Genomic DNA, 22,689 nt, shown 5'->3' on the forward strand with positions numbered 1-22,689 from the left:
GGTACCACATAGTGTGATCTTTCTTTGCAATTTCTGATGACAGCATATGGATCCAAGCATTCATTTTAAGATAAATACTAAAGCAGCAATGTCCCCACGTGGTCACTAGCACATGACATAGCATGTTTAAGAGGTAGCGTGTGCTTTGCTTCTTTAATGGCATTAGGAGTAAAACTACAGTGTGCAAAATTCAGATTATACTGAAGTATTATTTATGCAACTCTGCCATTCTCTCCATGCGCTGAGGCAGTTGTGCTGTTTCTAGAACAGAGAAGGGAGAAAGCTGCTTTGATTTCTGTCCTCAAACTGAACAGGTGCGTCCAAAAACAGCCTGCTTCAGCTTATAAGATAGCAGTGTGTGTGTGTGTGTGCATGTGTGAGTGTGTGTGTGTGCGTGTGTGTGCGCGCGTGTGAGAGTGTGTCTGAAATACTGTGTGTGTGTGAGTGAGTGTGCGCGTGAGTGCGCGTGTGTATGTATGTGAGAGAATGTGACTGTCAGTGTGTGTGCGTGTGTGAGCATGTGTGTGAGAGTGTGCATATGTGTTGTATGTGCATGTGTGTATTTTTTTGGTGCATGATAAACTAGGACGTCATGTATGGTGTGTCCACTTTTGTCAGACTCAATCAGGAATATACTCGATTGTTTGAAAACCGGCTGATTTGTTTTTATTAAATTTTTCCCCATATCTGTGTGAAGAGAAATGTTGGCCGTTCACAAAAAGAACAGAAGGATGAAGGAGAGTCATTAGTGCTTTACATTATATGCAGCTTCATAATGCAGATACGAAGCTTAATAAGTCCTGCACTGGTGTCATAAGGCTACATAAAGCACTAATCATGTTCATTTCAGTGAGTGCATGTCCTAAATTGATTTGTGAATATGTGAAGGTTTTAAAATTTCAGCTGTAAAGCATGAAAAAAAAATTCAGAAAGAAACCTTTATGTGGCTGTTGTGGTTTTCTGCTGTAGCACTTAGGTGTGATTGATGTGCTCGTACATTAATGCTTGGCGAATTCAGCGTACAGCTAATAATAGACCATTCTGGAGCTTCTCTAGCGTGGACATCTCACACAGCAACAAATAAGTGTGTTTTCATTGGTTTAAACGAGTCATTGGCACATAGACATCACCTGAACCATAGCATGGTGTCAACCAATAAGATCTATGGCCTTACTCAGCCCTCAGAGACCACCTCCTCACACTGAAGGAACAGAGATGTACTCAGATGCGATATGAAACACCCATCACATTCGCATATTCAGTATTAATGGGAGAGATTTATTTAGAAAATATAAATATGGTAGCATACTGTGTAAAACGTCCCTAATACAGCGTTTCTGCGGATAAGTAAAACCACAGGCTTTCCTGGCAGTGGGAGAGGAAAAAAAAACACACAAAAGAAAAGAAAAAAAAAACACTTCAGGACTTTTTGCTTGTGTCAGAATCAGCTGGTAAGTTACTGCAAGGACATTAAAGTTTGAAATATCACAAGTTTAGGGTTTAGCTTGTGTGAAGATGATGGTGGTCCCTGAGCGATGGACCCAGCACACACACACACACGCACATATATGACCCTTCTGCGTGTCAGTTGAGCAGGACTGCTGCACCGAGCTGCACCGAGCTGCCCAGGTGGTTGCCTGGCGATGGTTGCTCGGCGATGGTTGCCTGGCAATGGTTGCCTGGCGGTGGGTCTGCGTGTGTGAGCAGGGGAATGATGGTGTGCCAGCAGACTAACTCAGTACCTGCCTGGACCTGGACATTTTTAGAGTTTCAGACACCTCAGTGACCGAAATTCAAACTTAAATAAAAACTTTTTAAAAAGACTGTCTACAGAGAGTTCTCCAGTAAAAAAGTTAAGTTGAGCTTTCATAGGCTCTACATAACCATTCATAAAAAACTTTATATCAGTGGTCATAGGGTGGATTGTATGTCACCATCAATATTGTGACATCACCATATCGTGGCCAATCAGGACACTCTTCTGATATGGAGTATTAAAAACATGAATGGATGACACATACACGCTATGAGGCACAGATTTATGAAGCTCTGCCGTAGGGCCAGCAGGTGCCTCCTTTAAAAGGCTTTATTTTTACAGGAGACTTAACTATTAACAGGGAAAACAAAGCTAAGATTGAAAGGAAAAGACAAAACCAGAGTGACCCTCAGGTACCCCCAGAAGGGTGCTGGGGTCCCCCCATCCTACCGTGAGGAGTACTGATGCAGGCAGACCTGGATCTGATACTCAGAAATATTAGAACCACTAAGACACCAGTAAATGTTCTTGTACTTGGATCTTTTTTTTCCTTTTTTTAAAAAAAGAAAATGCATCCATTTCCACCAATGTTCAGAACCAAACTCCCTCTTTAATACATGACTGCTTGTGTTTAGGTTTCGTACCAAAATTCCCAGAGATCTTCGGGGGGGGCGTTTAAAATTTTTTTTCCCCAGTAATGGAAAGAATGCATTTTTGGATGCATCTTTCACCTTTGACCCGGATGTGCTGTCCAATCAGCCGCCAGATTTCACCTTCGACCCGGATGTGCCATCCAATCAGACGCCCAGACTCAGGCCCACTCTGTGCCTGACTGGGCGGCCCGGTTCAGCAGCTCGTGCTGCTCTCCCGGCACAGCTTCCTGTCCCACATCCCGCACCGGGGTCCGAGGTGGTGATGTCATTTCCTCTGGAATTTGCATACGCACCTGAAGCAAAAGCGTGAGCGTAAAGCAGTGGGTCATACGGACTGATCTGCTGGGATAAAATGAGGTCATGAGGTCATGAAGTGGGTGGGGCCTACCCTGCGGGCGTTGACGATCCTCCTACGGCGGCAGGGGTTTCGGCCGCACATGAAGGACAGGCACGCAGCGAAACAGCGCCCGGAAAACACCAGCTCCACCGCGCTCATGAGAATCAGAGGGACCCACAGGATGATGGTGGTGCCCTGGGGGGGGGGGGGGGAACGCAGCACCATTATCATCAGCGCCATCATCATCATCATCATCAGTGCCATCATCATCATCATCATCATCATCATCACCATCACTATCGTAACCATCATCATCACCACCATCACTATCGTAACCATCATCATCATCATCATCACCACCATCATCATCATCATCACTGCCATCATCATCGTCATCATCATCATCATCACCATCACTATCGTAACCATCATCATCACTATCATCACCATCACTGTCATAACCACCATCATCACTATCATCACCACCGCCATCATCACCACCACCACCACCACCACCACCATCATCATCATCACTATCGTAACCACCATCATCATCACCACCATCAACATCATCACCACCACCATCATCATCATCACTATCATCACCACCACCATCATCATTATCATCATCACCACCACCATCATCATCACCATCACTATCATCACCACCACCATCATCATCATTATCATCATCATCATCATCACCACCATCATCATCACCACCATCAACATCATCACCACCACCATCATCATCATCACCACCATCATCATCATCATCATCACCATCACTATTGTAACCATCATCACTATCATCACCATCACGGTCATAACCACCATCATCACTATCATCACCACCGCCATCATCATCACCACCACCGCCATCATCATCATCATCATCATCATCATCACCACCATCACTATTGTAACCACCATCATCACTATCATCACCGCCGCCATCATTATCATCATCATCACTATCATCACCAGCATCATCATCACTGTCGTAACCACCATCATCACTATCATCATCACCATCATCATCCTCCTTCTCATCATCATCATCTCCATCACTATCATTATCACCACCATCATCATTATCACCATCATCATCATCATTATTAGTCAGTATAAGCTTCTGGAAGTGAATTCCAAGTGAATTCAAAGTGAAGCACATGAAGCCGCCCATCTACATTGAGAATGTGTGACTGTGTGTGTGTGTGTGTGTGTGTGTACATTTACACAAATGCAAGAGAGCAGAACTTGTTGTTTTTTGTGGTCACATTCACAGAGGCCACGCCCTGCCACCCCAACCATGCCCACTTTCACTCACATAGATACGGGTGGGGTCAAAGGGGCACTCGTTGGTGATGCTGGAGTAGCCAATGGCATCGGGGAACTTGCAGTGGGTCAGCAGACTCCGCCCACCTTGGAGGATGGCAGTCACCATGGAAACGGTCAACCCCACGGTGGCAGCGGTTGCTAGGAGACCGGCCAGCAGGCTGAACACCAGCAGCAGCCATAACTGAAAAGAAGAGGGGAGGGGTTAACACACTCAGACCACACCCACATTCAGCAAACAGAGAGAGGCCGCTGTGTGTGTAAAGAGTGTGTGGAGAGTGTGTGCTGTGTATTTAAAGTGTACGCTGTCTGTGTAGAGCAGGGGTGCCCAGGGGTGTTCCTGGAGATCGACCGTCCAGTAGGTTTTCATTTCAACCCTAATTTGGCACACCTGATTCTACTAATTAGCAGCTCAACGAGATCTCTAGCTGTTGAATGAGGTGTGCATTGTTCAGGTTGGAGCGAAAACCCAGAGGACGGTAGATCTCCAGGAACAGGATTGGGCACCACTGGTGTAAAGTGTGTGTGTGTGTGTAGCAAGACTAAACCTGAACCGCCTAAATTCCCTAAAATGCCCCAGTGGGAAGAAATCTCCAGAAAAGCCTGAATAGTGATCAACTGGCCCAGCATCAACAGCTACAGGCTCGATAAAGGAAAGCGGAAAGGCAACGTGAAATCTACAGGAGCAAACAGACAAGACAGCCGCGCAGATTATAGCCAGGGGCTATTAAACCGGCAGCTAAAGAGCTTCACTGAAGGGTCCATGCACACGTTCCGTCGCCTGTTCGGCTTCCCACAGAAGTGGAAAGTGTGCGAACGAGAACACGCTGAAATGAACCGCGTGAGGCAATCAGCCGAACGCCAAACTTAACCTTTCACGCCCGAAGGCGGTGGGCTGTGTAAACACACAGAGCCGCGCTGCTGCGCCCTCAGGCAGCGCTGCAAAGGCCTGCTTTATCAGGGCATTATCTACAGAGACAGCCGTCAGAAACGCCGCTCTGGAATGTGTGTGAGGGCAGGTCTACAGGAATCGGGTTACTGATCAATGGTGCTGTCAGGACGAATACATGTATTGTGCGTGTGTGTGTGCGTGCATGTGTGTGCGTGAATGAAAGACACAGAGACACAGACATAGACATAGACACAGGGCAGTACTGTAACAGTGAGAGAGAGAGAGAGACAGACAGACACAGGGCAGGACTGAACCAGTGTGAGAGAGAGAGTGAAAGAGAGAGAAGGGGGAGGGGAGGGGGAGGAAAAGTAGAGAGGCAGGGAGAGAGAGCAGGAGAGAGAGAGAGGCAGAGAGAGAGAGGGAGGGAGAGAGAGTGTCAGTTGCACAAAATATTTACAAATTAGAAAAAAATATTTCCAAAAATTATCCCAAATTATAAATAACTTCAATTTCAAATCAAAAGAAGAAAAATGTGCAATTATTTTAGGGGAAGGATCAACAGCCCCAATTGCGGCACAGTTCATTTCAGCCTGCCATAACCTGAGGGACAGTGAGTCACCACCCACCCCATATAAACATTGTACATATTTATTGATTTACTTCTGTTGCTGTCATTGCTGTTATTGTTATATATTGTTACACTTATCATTATTTTAATATTATTATTATTTTACATATTATATATGTATGCTTTGGCAATAATTACATTTGTATTTCATGCCAATAGGGAGAGAGAGACACAGAGAGAGGGAGAGAGACAGACAGACAGACAGAACTGTACCAGCGAGAGAGAGAGATAGAGAGAGAGGGAGAGAGAGGGAGAGACAGAAAGACAGAGAGGGCAGATGGCAGTACTGTACCACCGGTAGACTCCTCTTATTCTTGGACAGGACGATGGCAGAGATTCCCGCGATGACCGCCTGCAGGTGCAACACACACAAAGGTCAGAGGTCAAAGGGCAGATGGCAGGGGTTACAGCCAAACCCAAACCCGCCTCACTCGGCACCGACACTGCCGTTTCCATGCCGACAGCTTAAGAGCTGGGTTTCAGCGGAGCTCCCCGTGAGCACAGGCAGACGCTCGTGACGGACAGGCCAAACTGACCCAACGTTACATATCACGGGTCTCTGGAAGGCCCGCAGATTAGCACCAGTAGCGACGCAGGCTAAAGAAATGAAACACTGGCTCTGCCAGGCCTCTCTGCACAGCGCACACACACTGACTCAGTATATGCAGCATGTTCATTAGCCTGCACAGCGCACACACACTGACTCAGTATATGCAGCACGTTCATTAGCCTGCACAGCGCACACACACTGACTCAGTATATGCAGCATGCTCATTAGCCTGCACAGCGCACACACACTGACTCAGTATATGCAGCATGCTCATTAGCCTGCACAGCGCACACACACTGACTCAGTATATGCAGCATGTTCATTAGCCTGCACAGCGCACACACACTGACTCAGTGTATGCAGCACGTTCATTAGCCTGCACAGCTCACACACACTGACTCAGTATGTGCAGCATGTTCATTAGCCTGCACAGCTCACACACACTGACTCAGTATATGCAGCATGTTCATTAGCCTGCACAGCTCACACACACTGACTCAGTATGTGCAGCATGTTCATTAGCCTGCACAGCGCACACACACTGACTCAGTATATGCAGCACGTTCATTAGCCTGCACAGCTCACACACACTGACTCAGTATATGCAGCATGTTCATTAGCCTGCACAGCGCACACACACTGACTCAGTATGTGCAGCACGTTCATTAGCCTGCACCGCGCACACACTGACTCAGTGTATGTAGCATGTTCATTAGCCTGCATAGCGCACACACACTGACTCAGTATATGCAGCATGCTCATTAGCCTGCACAGCGCACACACACTGACTCAGTATGTGCAGCATGCTCATTAGCCTGATCAGCGCACTGGGTAATCGAAGGCCTGTGTGGGCCAGGGTATAATGTTTAGTGCAACAGCCGGCACAGAGGCACAGAGGACTTAACTACACACACACACTCACACATTTGTGACATCATGGGTCATCTGACATGCTGACATCACTCCGGCTCAGATACATATCTGAAATTGTCTTTAAATGCTTGTAAAAATGTGAAAACTTCCCTGAGATGATCCCTGAGAAATTTCAACAAAACACTACAACCAAACCAAAACGTGCTATCGTATGAAAGGACAACCTTGTTCTGTAAGTAAGAAAAGTTGGTGGTTTTTAAAATTCAGTTTTAGGAACCATACTACACCTATGACCAGGTTTAAGCATTTAAAATAACCTATATGTCTCAGGTCTGCAAATGTCCCATCATTCCCCACTGCCTGGCCTTCCCACTTCGGTTTTAAATCTTAGCTCGCCCCTTGCCCAGGTCTCCCGGGGAAGAGAGAACACTGAGGGCCAGCAGGATGTCCCGGCAAAATAAAGGTGATATTAAAAATAAGAGTGATTTCCAACCCTGGTTTATTTCCCCCACCGCCCGACTCTGCAGTCGGAGCCCGGTGTATTTACAGGGTCGGGGAGCTACGGTGTCCCAGCGGGGCCAGTCTCACCACCAGCCCGGCGACCAGCGCGATGACGTTGGAGATGGCGTACTCCATGGCGCGGGCCTGGACGTGCAGGTTGATCCGGCGCAGCACCGCGCCGTGCACCAGCGCCCCCAGGAGGAAGTTCACGTGCCCGACCAGCACCAGGCCCAAACCCATCTTCATCAGGGCCTTGCTGTCCTTCAGGCTGGCACAGCACACACCTGGAGCAGGGAAACCGGGAACCACCGTTACTCAGCGGGCGCAGAGTGATGACACGGCGGGCGCAGAGTGATGACACGGCGGGCGCAGAGTGATGACACGGCGGGGCAGAGTGATGACACGGGGGGGCAGAGTGATGACACGGCAGGCGCAGAGTGATGACACGGCAGGCGCAGAGTGATGACACGGCGGGCGCAGAGTGATGACACGGCGGGCGCAGAGTGATGACACGGCGGGCGCAGAGTGATGACACGGCGGGCGCAGAGTGATGACACGGCGGGCGCAGAGTGATGACAGGCGGGCAGGGCGCAGAGTGATGACACGCGGTGCAGAGTGATGACACAGTACCAACGTCTAAAGCACCCTGAAGTCTCAGCAGTAATACCATCAAGCCAACAGCATGCACAGCCACAGTAACACAGCCCTGCACAGCCAGAGTAACACAGCCCTGCACAGCCAGAGTAACACAGCCCTGCACAGCCACAGTAACACTGCCCTGCACAGCCACAGTAACACAGCCCTGCACAGCCACAGTAACACAGCCCTGCATGGCCACAGTAACACAGCCCTGCACAGCGACAGTAACACAGCCCTGCATGGCCACAGTAACACAGCCCTGCACAGCGACAGTAACACAGCCCTGCATGGCCAGAGTAACACAGCACTGCACAGCCACAGTAACACAGCCCTGCATGGCCACAGTAACACAGCCCTGCATGGCCACAGTAACACAGCCCTGCACAGAGACAGTAACTCAGCCACAGTGAAGGTGTTCTAACTGCTGAGAGCATGGTTGTTTCAAGTGTAGAGCTGGGTGAAATACGGTGATAATTATCAAATGCAGTAACGGTTGTCGCCACTCTGTGGTGCACTGCTTTTCTTTCAGTCTTTTTTCTCTGTAATTACACCTGATGCAGAGGTAAACAACCAAGCTTCAGAGGCCGTGTGAAAAACATCAGTGATATCTATTGGGTGACCATAAGACAGCCAATCAGCCACTTTCACGTGATTGACAAAAACACATCGCATGATCACACAGAACCTGTACGACCTTGGCTACGTTTTTATTTTATTTTATCTGGAAGCATTTTGTGCAGCCTCTTTAGTTTGGCTGTTTACCAAATGCTTGAGATACAATTTAAAAGAAAAAGAGGAAATGAAAGGTAATGCACCACATGGTGGTGAAGACCTATGTCATTGGATAATTACTGTTGCGGTGCATCGCACAGTCCTATTCAGGTGCTGTGTTACCTTTGCATAAGCCTGCTCCCCCACCCACCCCCCCCCAAGGGTGAGTCACGCTTCTTCAAAAACATGAAAGAGACTGCGAGAGACACACGGAGAGTGACTGAGGAAGATGAACCGGTTACAACCGGCTGGCTTGTAATGATGACATCAGACCAGAGGAGGAAGAGGGCAGGGGCAGAGGAGGAAGAGGGTGGGGGAAGAGGAGGAAGAGGCCGGGGGCAGAGGAGGAATACAAATAAAATTTGATTGATTGATTGGAAGAGGCTGAGGCAGAGGAGGAAGAGGCTGGAGCAGAGGAGGAAGAGGGCGGGGCAGAGGAGGAAGAGGCTGGAGCAGAGGAGGAAGAGGGCGGGGCAGAGGAGGAAGAGGCTGGAGCAGAGGAGGAAGAGGGCGGGGCAGAGGAGGAAGAGCGCAGGGTGGAGGAGGAAGAGGGCGGGGCACACAGCACTGACACAAGCGCTTCCAGATGATCCTCAGAAGCCCTACCTGCACTTACACTCCGGAGCCTTAACATCTTCATAAGGGCTTAATGAGAGGGGTGGGGGGGGGATGTGTTCAGGTGGGAGTTGTCTGTGTTCAGTATTGGAAACAGAACAGGGCAGGAGAACACAGGGTGGCCTTTCTCTGAGCCCTGGGGAATTTCAACTGAATGCAAATAATTCAGTTTCTAAGGGGAGGGGGGGGGGGGGGGGGGCAGAAGTGTGGTTCCAGAGAGAGAGACAAACAGAGAGAGAGACAGAGAGGGAAAGAGAGAGAGGATAGGCACATTGAGGGCTTGTCCACTAACCGTGGGGTCTAAGACTCCACGATATCAACATGGCCCCCCTTCCAAACCCGGGGTAGTTAGGCCAAAAGTGCTAGTGTTGGCACCCCGCCTAGCCCCTAGGGGTATTGACAGCCTAAACACACCCAGGGTCAAAGAGACAAGTCTAGACTCCACCCAATCTCCTCGTCCCACCCCCGACTTCGACACATTCCATTGAGTGCTTCCAACAGGTCAGTGCGTTACACACCCACTGCCCACAGTTCACACCCATTTCAGTCTCTCTGGAAATGTTTTAGAATATCAGTCAGAGGACCACCACCCCCCCCCCCCACAAAAAAAAAAAAAAAAAGAGAAGCCTAAAAATCCATAACCCTTCCTCAGTACAGCAGCTTATTTCTCCACATAAATATCAGATTATCAGCGTTCAGCTTCAAAACTATTAAAATACATTCAATGATATTCCTAATACGCGTAAAACTCAACACAGTTTTGTTTATCACGCCCATTTTTTAAAACTGGGAAGGCAGTTGTTCCGCCCTTACAAAAAAGACGAGAGATACACAATACCATTGCCGGAAAGACGTCGTACTTCCTTTATGACTGTAACCTAACCCAACCCCACCCGAAAAAAACGACTACGGCTGGTTTTGAAACTAGTACTTTATGCATGTCCGTTTAGCAACGTCTCCTCGGTAAGCGAAGTCTATCGGAACCGAAGTAACTCACCAAGATTTACCATGTTGAATGTATCTTTGTTTTCAAATCATTACAAATCCGTTTTCGTCATATTTTAAACTCTTCGCTCGAAGGCGCGTTCGGCGGGCGAACTCGTCTCTTCCCCAGTGCACCAGAGAGAGCAGCTCGTAAACACAGGTGCACACTTCGCGCAGGCCACGCCCCCGACCACCTCCTTAAAGCGACAGAAGCGCCTCTGTCCGGTTCGACAGATACCTATGCAGGTGTGCGGAAGATTTGCCTTCAGCGGCTACCTTTCGTCAAACGAATGGCGGTGTATTTGGTTAAACTCGCGAAGTATCAAACCTTTGTTGGTATCAATGCTGCTTCACCTGATTGGTGGTTTGTTAAATAAAGCCCTCACTCACAAACACGGAAATGCATCGAGTAATAAATATAACTTACGAACCTACAACTTTTTACGTCAGATTGAATTTGAAACCTCATGGTGAATTATAGTAACTTGTAAATTGTAACAATTTATCCCCGATTCACTGACCTGTCAGGGAGGCTTAGTCAATCAGAATCTAATCAGTCAATGATCAATTAATCAGTTCGCCTGAACAGCCACACCTGTATTCAGTGTTCTCGTGCGGTGGTTCCCAACCTCGGTCACGAGGACCCCCGGGGTATGCTGATTTTCGTTCCAACCACAATTGCAATCACTGAAATTTACAGAGATGTTCATTTTTCTTAATTCGGTGTTTTTCATGCTTTGAAGAATAAAAAAAATAAATTGTTTACATTGTTCTTATTGTGCTTTTATTGCAATTACATAAAGATGTGACAAAAACTTTGTTTAAAGCTGAATCAGTAAATGTTCCCAATTAGGTTCCTGAACACGTAATCTTTCATAACTTTTTTTTCTTTACACAATACAGGTTTGGGTCGTTATTTTCTTTGTCTCTGAATCGTCATTATCTACCAAATGGTTAATTTTAGTCGACATGTGTTCACACGTTCACTAATTAGGAGCCTATTATGTCGGTCTTTAATTTGATCAGGTAAAAATTTTGCTTCCTCTTTTAATGACATTCTATTCAATATAGCAGAACATGGGAAGTTTGTTATACGCCGCATGCATAGCTATTTCTGATGTAATGTAGTTTAAGAGGGCAAATAATCCCTGTGAACAGGAAAAGAACAGAATTAAGAACAACTAACAGTTTGTTAAAGTTCTGAGATTGCAATTGCGGTTGGAACAAAAACCAGCATGCACAGGTGCAGCCCTGAACCCAGACAGGGAACCTCTGTTCAAGTTGATTCTTTGTTAAGCGTCGCTTCGAGCTTGATTGACAGAACGTCATATAAACAGTTAATAATAACGAACACCTGAAGCAGAACGCTATTCGATGGACGAAGCCCGATCAATTAACTCAATAAATACAACTGAAACGAATGGCGCACGTTGCCAATCTCGCTATTGTGATGGCAGAAACGTTCTAATACTTTTAACCGCTCCAGATTGTTGGTCTTTCTTCATGTTTGGCATCATTAGTGCCGCAGAAATGTGGCGACTAACGCTGTGCTTCTGGCTTTTTGTAGGCGGTATATCGTCCGCTATTTCGGTTAGAAACGCCGATGGTTCACTGGCCGATCATTCCCCAGAGCCGGGGGGCGTAGCGCAAAATGCGTGGTACCCCGGTGTCTCTCTGCTGGGCGCCGTTGACGGACACTCTTCCAATCGGCTGACGTCGGGCTCGGGTGCTGCAGGCGGGAAGCGCGAGAGTGCGGATTTGGAGCTGGAGATCTGGTGTATCGGTGACCAGCTGACCCTGGGTGTCGGAATGAAGCTGAACGGCGCTGAGTTGAACCCGGAAGCGCTCACCCTGGGAGATGGCTGCAAGGGCAACGGGCTGTCCGCGGGCTACCTGTGGTTTACCTACGACCTGTCCCAGTGCGCTACCAGAGAATCGGTGAGGGGATATGGGGGTGGGTTTCTCTCTTCAAGCTACCCTCTGGTAGTTACTGCTATCAACATCCCCCTCACTACCCATCTTCCGCCGTGGCCTGAAGACTCATCTCTTCAGACTATACCTAGACTAACCACCACCACGCTGTATATTTCACTCTAAATCTCCCCCCCCCCCCCCCTTCATGACACGTTGCCCCATCCCAGCACTTTTTGGTAATTTGTATTTGTCCTAATACTGTAGCTTATTCTTCTGCCTAGTTGGCTTTGCAGAGGTTATGTCTGAATAGTGTTCACTGTGTGAACTAAACTGTGTTCTTGGCTAGAAATAGCTGTACAAAATAAGTATTGTACCTTACTGAACCTGTGTTTAGCAGTTGTCTATGACCATGAAATGCACTGTACGTCGCTTTGGATAAGTGTCTGCCAAATAAATGTAATGTAAATGTAAATCTCACAGGGTGTTTGGTGGGAAAAACTTTTACTGTTGAATTGGCATTACTTTCAGTTCTATGGCCCAGATTCAGAAGTGTAGTGTATTCATGACTTTTGAATAAAGTTTGAATATAAATGAACCTTTCATGGGCATGTAAATTGCACGATGGTACATGGTCTTTAAAATGCGGGTTTAAATTGGCGCACTGTGTTGTGCAGTGGTAAAGATGTGAGCTCATGGTCGGTCCTTACAGGTGCTCAACGGCGATGTGGTGTACAGCAACGTCATCCAGTACACCCCAGGCCCCATCAACCCGTCCCTCAAACAGGTTGAGGCCTTTTCTCTACCTGTGCACTGTACTCCGGACAGGTGAGCGCCCTAACTGCAGAGCTGTACCTGCGGCTGTGTGTCACTGCATTGCCTCTGGCGTTGCGCAATTCTGCCGTCTCTGCATTTCAGACGCCAAGATATTGCGAGTCCCGTTTTGATGTCACTTCCTGTTCTGATGTCACTTCCTGTTTCCACGCCCAGCCCCGACCCTGGCTTCTCGCTGAGGGCTATGAACCGTGAGTCCCTCCGGTGATCTGGCGTGCTGAGGCCTGTGCCTAACCCTAACCCCTCGTGCCGTCGGTCACCGCTTGGGTTTGCGCTGTTGAAGGTTCCTGGACCGGTGCCATGGAGACCAACGTGTACCGGCGGGGGCAGGCGGTCCACCTGCAGGCTGCCGTTGGGCGGCTGGAGGAGGAGGAGGAGCAGCTGTACGTTCAGTCCTGTCACGCCACCGCGTCCCCTGACCCGAGGTCCCGCCCCAGAGTACGCCTTATCGTGAAAAAGGGGTGCGTGCCGCTGGGCCCACTGCGAGCTGGGCCCCTGCCACAAATTTCAGACTTGTACTACTTTGCTTTTGAACATCCAACTTTATGAACAAAGTTTCAGGGAGCAACAAACTATTTGTATTGTGCGTTTGCAGCCAACGGTTCAAAGTGGCTTGAACACAAACTTACTGTAACTCCTTTGGTTAGCTCCTCCCACTATGGGCATGACTCTGCTCTGGGCAGTTGAGCATCTCTTGTACATTAGATGTCCATGTTGCTGATTTACATCTGGTAAATGTTTGGTCTGAGAAGCAAACTGCTGTTTATATGGCTGCGGAACAAAACTGAAGCTATTCACCACCCATAGGATAACTGGTCTGACGCAACCCCCCCCCCCCCCCCCCCCCCCATGGGTTTACCTGTCCTGTAGGTGTGTGGCGTACGTGGTGTCCAAGCGAGGCCACGCCAGGTTCGTGGTGTCCGAGAGATCCAATGTGGTCAATATAAAGTTCGCTGCCTTCCATTTTGGCCCTCCTGAGGTATGCTGGGCCTCTGTGGCATTTTGGTAACTGAAACTTTGCGTTTGGTCTGTTTCTAATGATGTGTTTGCATGGGATAATATTGGGCTTAAAGACCAAGCTTGAGTTCTACAGCCAGGGAAACTGATCATACTTTACTACCTGTTAGGGGCAAGGTTTTCAATAATTGATGTTTGTGTGCTGCTAGCCTCTGAACTGTTATACATACTAATGATTGTACTTGAAGCTGCTCCACAGTGGGACTCTGCTTCTGATACCAGTGATTTTTCCACAGATCTACATCCACTGTGAACTGGCTGTTCTAGAGCAGGAAATGACCTCTGCCAGCAAATTCTGCAACTACAACCAGAAGCAGCAAAGGTGGGTGTCCTGCTTTGCAGTGGCCTGCTGGGGGCGCTGTTCAATAATGCTCTGACAAGTTCCACGAGCAGAGCTGGAACCTAACTAATCAAAAGGCTTTTTGTTCTGTTTGGGAGCACTGATTGGTTTAAATGGGTGCATCACTGATTCAACATGGGTGGTGTAGTATAGTTGAACTGGGATTGGAACAAAGGTTGCAGGTTTTATTCCCAAGTAGGACACTGCTGTGCCCTTGAGCAAAGTATGAGTTTCAGCATGTACACACGGTTACTATGTAAAAATGAAAATCTGTTACTAATTTTGTGCATGAGAGCATCTGCTGAATGTCTGTAAAATACGAAAACTCTGCTTTATTAAACCCCATTTTCTGATCTCTGCTTTTAAGGCTGCAGAGGTAGGTGGGGCTTGTTAAAGCCGGTCTGTTTGCTTTTCAATCCAGTTTGTGCACCTGACCTGCCTTGTGAGGGTTTCATAGATTTGTGTGCAAAAGGCCATGCTGTGGCAGTGTTGAGGCCTGACAGGGTGATTGACTGTGTGGTTGTGGTGGTGGTGACGGCTGACTGGATGGTCTTGCTCTGCTAGGTGGGAGGAGCTCAGCGGTGATCTTGCTGTGTGCAGCTGCTGTAGGACTGAGTGCAATGACGCCGCCCCGAGCAGTGCCCCCCCAGGTAAGTACGACTAACCCCGGGGGCTCCCCAGGGGCTCCCCCTGACCTGCAGGTTCTGCCGGTTTGTCTTCATCTTTACACTGGCAACCAGGTCAGACCCCAGAAACTAGATGACTTGGCTGTTGGTGAATTCTTGCTGGTTTTCTTGCTTTCAGGCTGTACTGAATATTGAAAATTGACACCTTGGTTGCAGAATCAGAGTTTTTGGTGTGGAGGAGGTGAGGGGGATGTCTAACCTGCATCAGATCAGTCTGAATTAAAGATGTTAAGGCTGCTTATTTCACGCTTCTGCTTTTACCCTCTGACACCGTGCTGTAATCTGTTCCCCCTTGAGGGTCCTTGGTTGTCACTCCTGTATTTCCCAGCATGCTGTGCTTCTCCCTGCAGGTCCCCAGGCGCTCGTGAGCGTTGGCCCCCTCATTGTTGTGAACGGCACCGCAGCGGGGAACGTCGAACCCGAGCTTTCTGCCCCCCCGCGGAGTGAACCACGGGTCGCTGTGGAAACCACACCCTTTCCACCTGTGTCTGTTCCAACTGCATTCCCAGAAGAGTCTCGTCCAGGATACCCCGACGTCCCACCCCAGGGTTGGGCGGAGCTAATTGCCGCAGACGGAGTGGCCTACCTGGATGGGATGCCGGTGCAGGAAGGGGTCTGGGGGCAGCCCCAGGGCGCCCCCCAGGGGTGGCTGGCTGCTGGTTCAGGCTCTTCAAGCGTCACATGGCTATACCCCCCAGTGGTGGCTGACGGCGGGGTGCTGATAGTCAGGCATGTCCCTGAGGAGCCTGGTATGGATGTGTTGGTGGGGCATGTTCCTGTAGAGCCTGTGGGTTGGCAGAATGAGGCTTTTGGGAAGGGGGAGGACTCCCTTGTGTCACTACAAAACGACGACAGTGACGTCATACGGCAGTATCACCGTGACGACCCCTCTGCCCTGGAGGCCTGGAGGCGGGACTCTTCTGGACTCCTGTCGCCGCCCGTCTCTGACCCGGTTCTGGATGAGTCCAGGCGGAAGCGGTGGGGCGGCGGTCTGGGAGCACTGGTGCAGAACCAGCAGCAGCCAGAACCGGCCGATCGGAAAGGGGATCCGACTCGTCATGGTGAAAAGGACCCTCTGGGCGGGGTTGGCGTGGAGGACGAGGGCCTCCTGGTGCAGAGGACGGAGGTGGTGATGCACAAGGGGCGGGGCCAAACTGACGCGGCGGTGCTGTCCGCGTTCCGATCCAGTCTGGCGCTGACCCGGACCAAAGGTGCCGCCCAGAAGCTGCGCTACGAGGAAGAGGAGGAGGGGATGGCTGAGGAGGCCCGAGCGATGAAGAGGAGGGTCCTGCTGGAGGAGGACAATGTCCAGCCTTCATCCCTGCGGGCTGTGCTGAGGTGAGGGCAATGTCTGGGTCAAGGGTCAAAGGTCGGGTGTATTCCAGGAATGGTGAGAACATGCAGGGAGTTTGTGGCCTTGTCTTAAACTGCTTGTTCACCAAATGAGTGTGCATTTATAGCTACTTGACAGTATGCAAGTGAGCTGTTTAGACCGAGTATGCAGTAGTGCTGAACACAAGCATAGTTTACAGTAGAGGGTGATTTTATTCAGCCAAGTCGATTGTCAACTTAATGGCTCCCATCATAGCATTCCTGAACTTGCTGTCCCAATACTAGCTGTAGCATCCTGTGATTTCCTTTTTGGGTGGGTGGATGCTGAAATTCAGTGACCTGTCTAATGATGCCTCTCCCTTTTTAGGAGAATGTACAAGGTGGAGTGATTCCCTCACCCAGACTCTTTCCAATGGTGGCTGAGCACACAAATGAATAAAGAAGTCTGCATCTTCACACTGGGTTTGGCCTGCCTCTTATTGGAAATAAATGGGGTTACTGAAATGCATCTGAAGTAGTCTTCTCCTTTTAATGACTGTTTGGAGGGGATGGGCTTGGGGTTTGAGTGGCCAAGCCTTCTGTGTAATTCAAGTGGGCAGCAGTGTAGTATGGTGGGTAAGGAACTGGTCTTAAGCAATGCAGGTTAAGAACCTTGCTCAAGGGTGCTTCAGTATGTATCCAGCTTTATAAATGGATGCTGTGTGAAAGTTGTGTAAATCGCTCTTGTCCAGAGCATCTGCCAAGTGCCTGTAATCTAATTTTAATTGTAAACCTGTGCAGGCACTGCAGTGCACCATCACCTCTGGGGCTCATTTACAGTCCCGTTACCAGGGCTGTGATGGGGCTTCATGGTGCTTGGAGGTCACTAACTTGATTGCATTTGCATTTGAGTTTGACGACAACTTGTCTTCCTCATCAGCATCTAAACAAATTTGGTTTGCAGTGGATTTGAACATTACTGAGCTGCCAGGTCTGAGTTCAGTACTGTGGCCACAAGGGGGCAGCCTCATCTCAAGTCCTAATCTGCATTTGGTTTCTATTGATGCTATTTTGGCCTTGTGCATCGCCCCACCCACATTTGGTCTTAATGGAGTCGCATGTTCCATTAGTTTGCCAGAACAACATTTTTAAACTGTGTGGCCTCAGTCTTGTGCTTGCAGGTTTAAGTCGTGCGGAAGAGGCGTTGGTTCATCTGAGTTTGCCCTTGCTTTCGGGCCTCTGAAATGAAGGGATTTTCTGATCTCTCAAATTTAAGAGCATGCCAGCTTGAGTTGCTGGTGGGGACCAAAGAGTAGTCTTTAGTTTTGTTGTACCAACCTTTTCTAGTGTTGGTGTTCAACATTGCTGAACAAAGGGTCTCATTTTGTGTGTGTGTTTATTCAGTCACAAGCTCTTAAAGCATGTTAATGATAGGAGCAAACCCCTCAATTGTGGCTTCCTCTGTAGTACATGGCAGCCATTTTGTGCTAGATTACTCGCCAGAAAAAAAAAAGCTGGGGGGGGTGAGGCAGAGTGGGCCATAAAGTTCTGGTAACAAGTTTCCAGACCTGTCAATCTAAGCTAGTTTTGTTTTCATGGCAACCATGGTTAATGAACTCTGCTGATTGGACAGAGGCTTGGGAAGAGATCCAAGGCATGGCTGAAACTGCGATGGAGTTAACCTTCAAGGCCTCATCAGGGATGATTGCACGTCTCCATAAACAGGGTGTTTGGCAGATCCTCATGCATGCAGATGTGTAACTGCAGAGGACTTCTTTGGTGGTAAAGCAGGGGGGTTTGTTTCTCTATGGTTTGTGGGATGGATGGGTGCCTGGGTCCAATGACTCACTGCATGTGGAAGGTCTGAGCTGGAGCTGCTGTTGTCTTGTCCAGGTGGGCCGCGCTGTCTGGGCTGCAGTCACGATGAGCGCTGCAGTGCGTTGAATAAACGAGCGGGCCTGCGGTGGACGTGGAGGAGCAGGGCGCTGGCGCCTCTGCTGCTGGCGGGACGTCCTGCTCTGACTCGCCCGGCTCTTTTGGCGTTGGTTTCAGAATGTTGCAATTTGTTCGGAGTGAACACGGTGTTCATGGAGTAGAAATCTCAAACGTGCCCGATGTGTTTACTCGGTGTGATTCTTTATGAAAGGGTGAACTCTCTTCGTTTTCACAGACTGCATGAAACCAGACGTTTGGCACAGCCTTGGCTTGCCCGGGTCTTTGGAGAGGAGGCCTTGTTTCTGTGGTGCTAAAGCTGTGGGTGCAATGGCTCCTCTGACTCACTGTGAGCTGAGGGAGAGCATCACTGCTTCTACTCTGATCTGCTTAGCCTTACACACACCTCTGTCTTACACACACACACACACACACACTCACTCCTCTGTGTCTTACACACACACACACACACACACTCTCCTCTGTGCCTTACACACACCCCTGTGTATCCGTCTATTCATGCTCAAATCTCCACAGATTCACGGATCTATTGTTCCAGGGCCACACCTGCTCTGAACTGACGTTTGTGCATGAGGGTTTCGAGCGCTTGGTTCTTTATGTAAAGGGAAAAGACTGAGACCACATCAAACGATCAGTTTCACAGTGTATGGGCATGTGTCTGTGTAAGAACTAACTTTTTATATTATTTCAAGAACTATTGACCGCATTTGATTTTAATCCCAAACAAAAATATTGTAACTCAGAGCATTTGTTTGTTGGGTGTTTTTGTGCAGTGTGATGTGTTTCTACCCAGTGGGAGGGGAAACTCGATTTGCCAGGCAGACCTGCCCAGACAAGATTCCTGCCTTTCTTTTTTTTTAATCACTGCCACGCCCACAAAAGGAATCCTAGTCTCTGCTCCTCGAAAGCCACAATGTTTGCACATTTTTTTTGGCTTCTTTTCAGAGTTCTTGGAAATAATGAATCTTTACCCAATCAATCCGCATCTATGTACTGAAACACTGTGAAGGCTAGCAGATGGTTTGGTTTGGAGAAGGAATCCAAACGCTTGACTGAACCGTGCAACATCTTCCCACATGTAAAAAAAGAGGGTTATGATGGCCATAAAGATGCATTTTGTAGTTGAACATAACGTAACATAATGATGAGAACAGGCCATTCAGCCAAACAATCCTCTACCACTAAAGCGTACCTAGTGTTCAGCTGTAGATAGTATCTCATCAAAAACACGTTTTCAACGTACAAAAATGCCAAGTTACTCACACGTACAAGACATACACCGTCTATAACTCATTCATTCAGACTGTCAACATCCAGGCCTGCCATTAAAAGTATTGATATCAAAATGACGCCAAGTTACGGTACTACAAACAATATAGGCTATCTTGCCTCATCGAAATTAAATAAGATGTATTCCAAAGCAATGCTACCCAATATTTCCTCTATTATTTCAAGTCACTTGGTCCTGTGTGTATAAGCATGCACTACATGGACAGGCCAAAGATATGTGTGGATGGCTTTCTCACAGTCAAGATTGATTGAAAAGGCGTCTATATGTCCAATTTGTATTGGTATGTATGTATTTCGCTGCCCAGCATTTCTGTTGCCTGAATGATTGTATGTTTGTTGGTATAAAGCTCCCTAGGTCGCAACTTGTGTACCCTGCTGTCCTCCTCCGTTGTCTGTTATTTCGTGGAGATGCACTTTGTGTTTGTAAGGTTTATAAGGCATTTTGATAGGCTTATCTGCAGGTGGGAATCCTCTTCGCTGTTTTGCTAAGCTAGAACCGGAAAAGTTGATAGTGGAGAATCGGAGCAGACGCATATATCCCAGCAGGCTTTGCTTAAGAGAAAATAACAACAGTGTGAGAGAAATTAGGATGAAATTATGAAATTGCGTAGTTGAAACAATCTGTTTTTAGCAGAATGGGCATGTAGGTGAAGGTTGACATGATCACAGACTATAGTGCGAAGTAAATGGAGTGACCATGAGCGAGCTTATTTTCCTTATCGAACGGTATATGTAACAGTCGCTATAAAATACTCATTATTAAAGTGGGTGGTTAAGTAACGTGTGGAATGTAACGTAATGTTTTATTGGGGAGTTGCAGGACATACATACAATTGTATGTGGCTAGATGGAGAACAGGGCGAGGTAACCTGAATGTAGAAATGTGGCGTTTGCTGATAAGAAGGTTTTGTATGGTAGCCAAGTGAAGAAATAGTTAGTAGAAATGGCACAGCGGTGAACTGGTGTAACTTTTTAATAAAATGAATACATTTGCCGTCATGAAATGCATATGGGTGGCCGTGAGTGAGTTTTGGTAAAGAAAATATAAGCGTAAGAAAATGTTAGTGTAAAAGAGGAAATTATCTGCCTGAGGGCGAGGCGGGATTCAATCCTTCAACCGGAGGTTTACCAGTCTGTGACTTTGTTAGGGCAGCACCATGACATAGCTATGCAATGCGTGAAATATCATTAGCAAACCTGTCCGTGGTTTTAAAAAAGAACACAGGCGAGTAAGCACAGAAGAGCTACCGTTGAATCCATATGGCTTTGCAATATTGTAGCCGGTTAATAATTGAACGTGCAGACGGTACGTCATAATGCAGTGTATACGTTCGGTGAACGGCGGGTAGCAAAAGCAATAATTGAGAAGTAGTAGACAATTATTAGTGAGGGTAAAAGCAAGTTAAAGAAACACACTCCTATCTGGGCTTGAACCTACAACCCTGTGTTCCCAAACCTGTAACCTTGCCCACTAGGCCACAGGCGGACTAGCCGTTTGTCCTGAAAATGTTTCAGAGTAAAAAGGTATGGGTATTTTGTGTGTGTATGCAAGTTTTTGATCGGCTCGTGTAGGTGAAGATTTGGCTGGTGTCCAATGGGGAGACATGTTATTAGTGGGATAGGCGGCAGGAAAAATAAGAATGAGAAGAAGAAGAAGAAGGAGAAAACGCAAAATCCCCTTAGTTTGGGGCTTTATTGTGTGGACATGTGAAGTTGTTTATGAAATCTGTCTGTTGAAATGGGGTCAGAATGTACAGAATTTAATGTTTTTAAGGGCTGAGTGTCTGTGGCTGTTGTGGTTATTTCTGTGGGGAACCCTGAAAAGTGCCAAACTCTGGGTGCTGTATAGGTATGGGGCATGCCCCCGCCAAGGCGTAACTTGGCGGGATGGCATACCTGCCATCCCAATCTAACACCATATCAAGCTTGGTCTGGAAAATCCCCAGAATTTTTGCTTCTACTACATGACCTGGTAAACTATTCCACACAGTGACTACTCCCTGTGGGGAAAATAATACTTCCTAACATCTGTGTGAAATTCACCTTTTGCTAATAAGATGAAGTAGCAGATAGTGCACCTTCAGCTGGAGGTCCCCAGCCTACAGTTGGACTGCAGAGTTTTCCTTGACCATTTAGACCAATTTTATCCCTAAAATCTTCGCTCATTTTGCATCACCGGTGTCTCGGGACATATCCAGCAGGTGCGGCTGATCAGGATGTTTGTGTGCAGTGTGATGTTTTCCTATCCAGTGGGAGGGGAAACACAATTGGCCAGGCAGACCTGCCCAGTCAAGTTTCCTGAAGAAGAAATCCAAGCAAGAAAAAGATGTAGAAGCTCTGGAAAATGTTCAAAGAAGGGCAACCAAATTGTTTCCTTGTATTAAAGACAAAGGCTATGCGGAAATACTTGAGATGCTTAATCTCTTCAAGCTTAATAAAAGGAGATTTAGGGGTGATTTGACTGAGGCTTTTAAATTCATAAAGGTGGTTAACAAAGTGAACTACAAGTGATTCTTCAGGTCCTGTTAGTAGAAGGAGGGAACATAAATGTAAATGAGCAAAAGGTAAATTCTGTAGACATAAGGAAGAACTTTATCATGCAGAGAGTAGTCAATGTGTGGAATAGCCTGCCAGGTCACGTAGTAGAGGCAGAAACTCTGGGGATTTTCAAGACTAGGCTTGATACAGTGTTAGATACCATCTAGTCTGAAGGTAATCAGAGCACTAAATACAATATAGTTTGGTCTGTTCTCATCATTATGACGTTATGTTACTTGACTGAACTGTGAAACATCTTCCCACATGTAAAA

The 22,689-nt window shown here is 47.7% G+C and overlaps 2 protein-coding genes across 4 annotated transcripts; one reads left to right on the forward strand and one right to left on the reverse strand.

Moving 5' to 3' along the window:
* Nucleotides 1–1,257: 1,257 nt before the first annotated feature.
* Nucleotides 1,258–11,066, reverse strand: LOC135241388 (keratinocyte-associated protein 3-like). 2 transcript variants are annotated; one of them, XM_064311723.1, is made up of 6 exons: nt 10,969–11,066; nt 7,616–7,812; nt 5,897–5,956; nt 4,077–4,268; nt 2,798–2,941; nt 1,258–2,702 (listed from the first exon to the last, which is right to left on the reverse strand). In XM_064311723.1, the coding sequence occupies exons 2-6, from the start codon at nt 7,772–7,774 to the stop codon at nt 2,568–2,570; spliced, it is 690 nt and encodes a 229-aa protein (XP_064167793.1). In that variant the 5' UTR covers nt 7,775–7,812; nt 10,969–11,066; the 3' UTR covers nt 1,258–2,567. The 2 variants fall into 2 exon arrangements, with proteins under 2 accessions (XP_064167793.1, XP_064167784.1); XM_064311714.1 differs by lacking the exon at nt 10,969–11,066 and adding an exon at nt 10,551–10,956.
* A 737-nt stretch (nt 11,067–11,803) lies between these two features.
* Nucleotides 11,804–17,165, forward strand: zpcx (zona pellucida protein C). Of its 2 annotated transcripts, none has more exons than XM_064311267.1 (9): nt 11,804–12,475; nt 13,161–13,276; nt 13,439–13,473; nt 13,566–13,743; nt 14,153–14,261; nt 14,536–14,621; nt 15,204–15,289; nt 15,676–16,663; nt 17,025–17,165. In XM_064311267.1, exons 1-9 carry the CDS (start codon nt 11,912–11,914, stop codon nt 17,044–17,046), a joined length of 2,184 nt encoding a protein of 727 aa, XP_064167337.1. In that variant the 5' UTR covers nt 11,804–11,911; the 3' UTR covers nt 17,047–17,165. The 2 variants fall into 2 exon arrangements, with proteins under 2 accessions (XP_064167337.1, XP_064167335.1); XM_064311265.1 differs by having other exon boundaries at nt 11,809–12,475; nt 13,367–13,473.
* The last annotated feature ends 5,524 nt before the right edge of the window (nt 17,166–22,689 follow it).

Source organism: Anguilla rostrata, chromosome 1 (assembly GCF_018555375.3).
Source record: "Anguilla rostrata isolate EN2019 chromosome 1, ASM1855537v3, whole genome shotgun sequence".
NCBI lineage: Eukaryota > Metazoa > Chordata > Actinopteri > Anguilliformes > Anguillidae > Anguilla > Anguilla rostrata.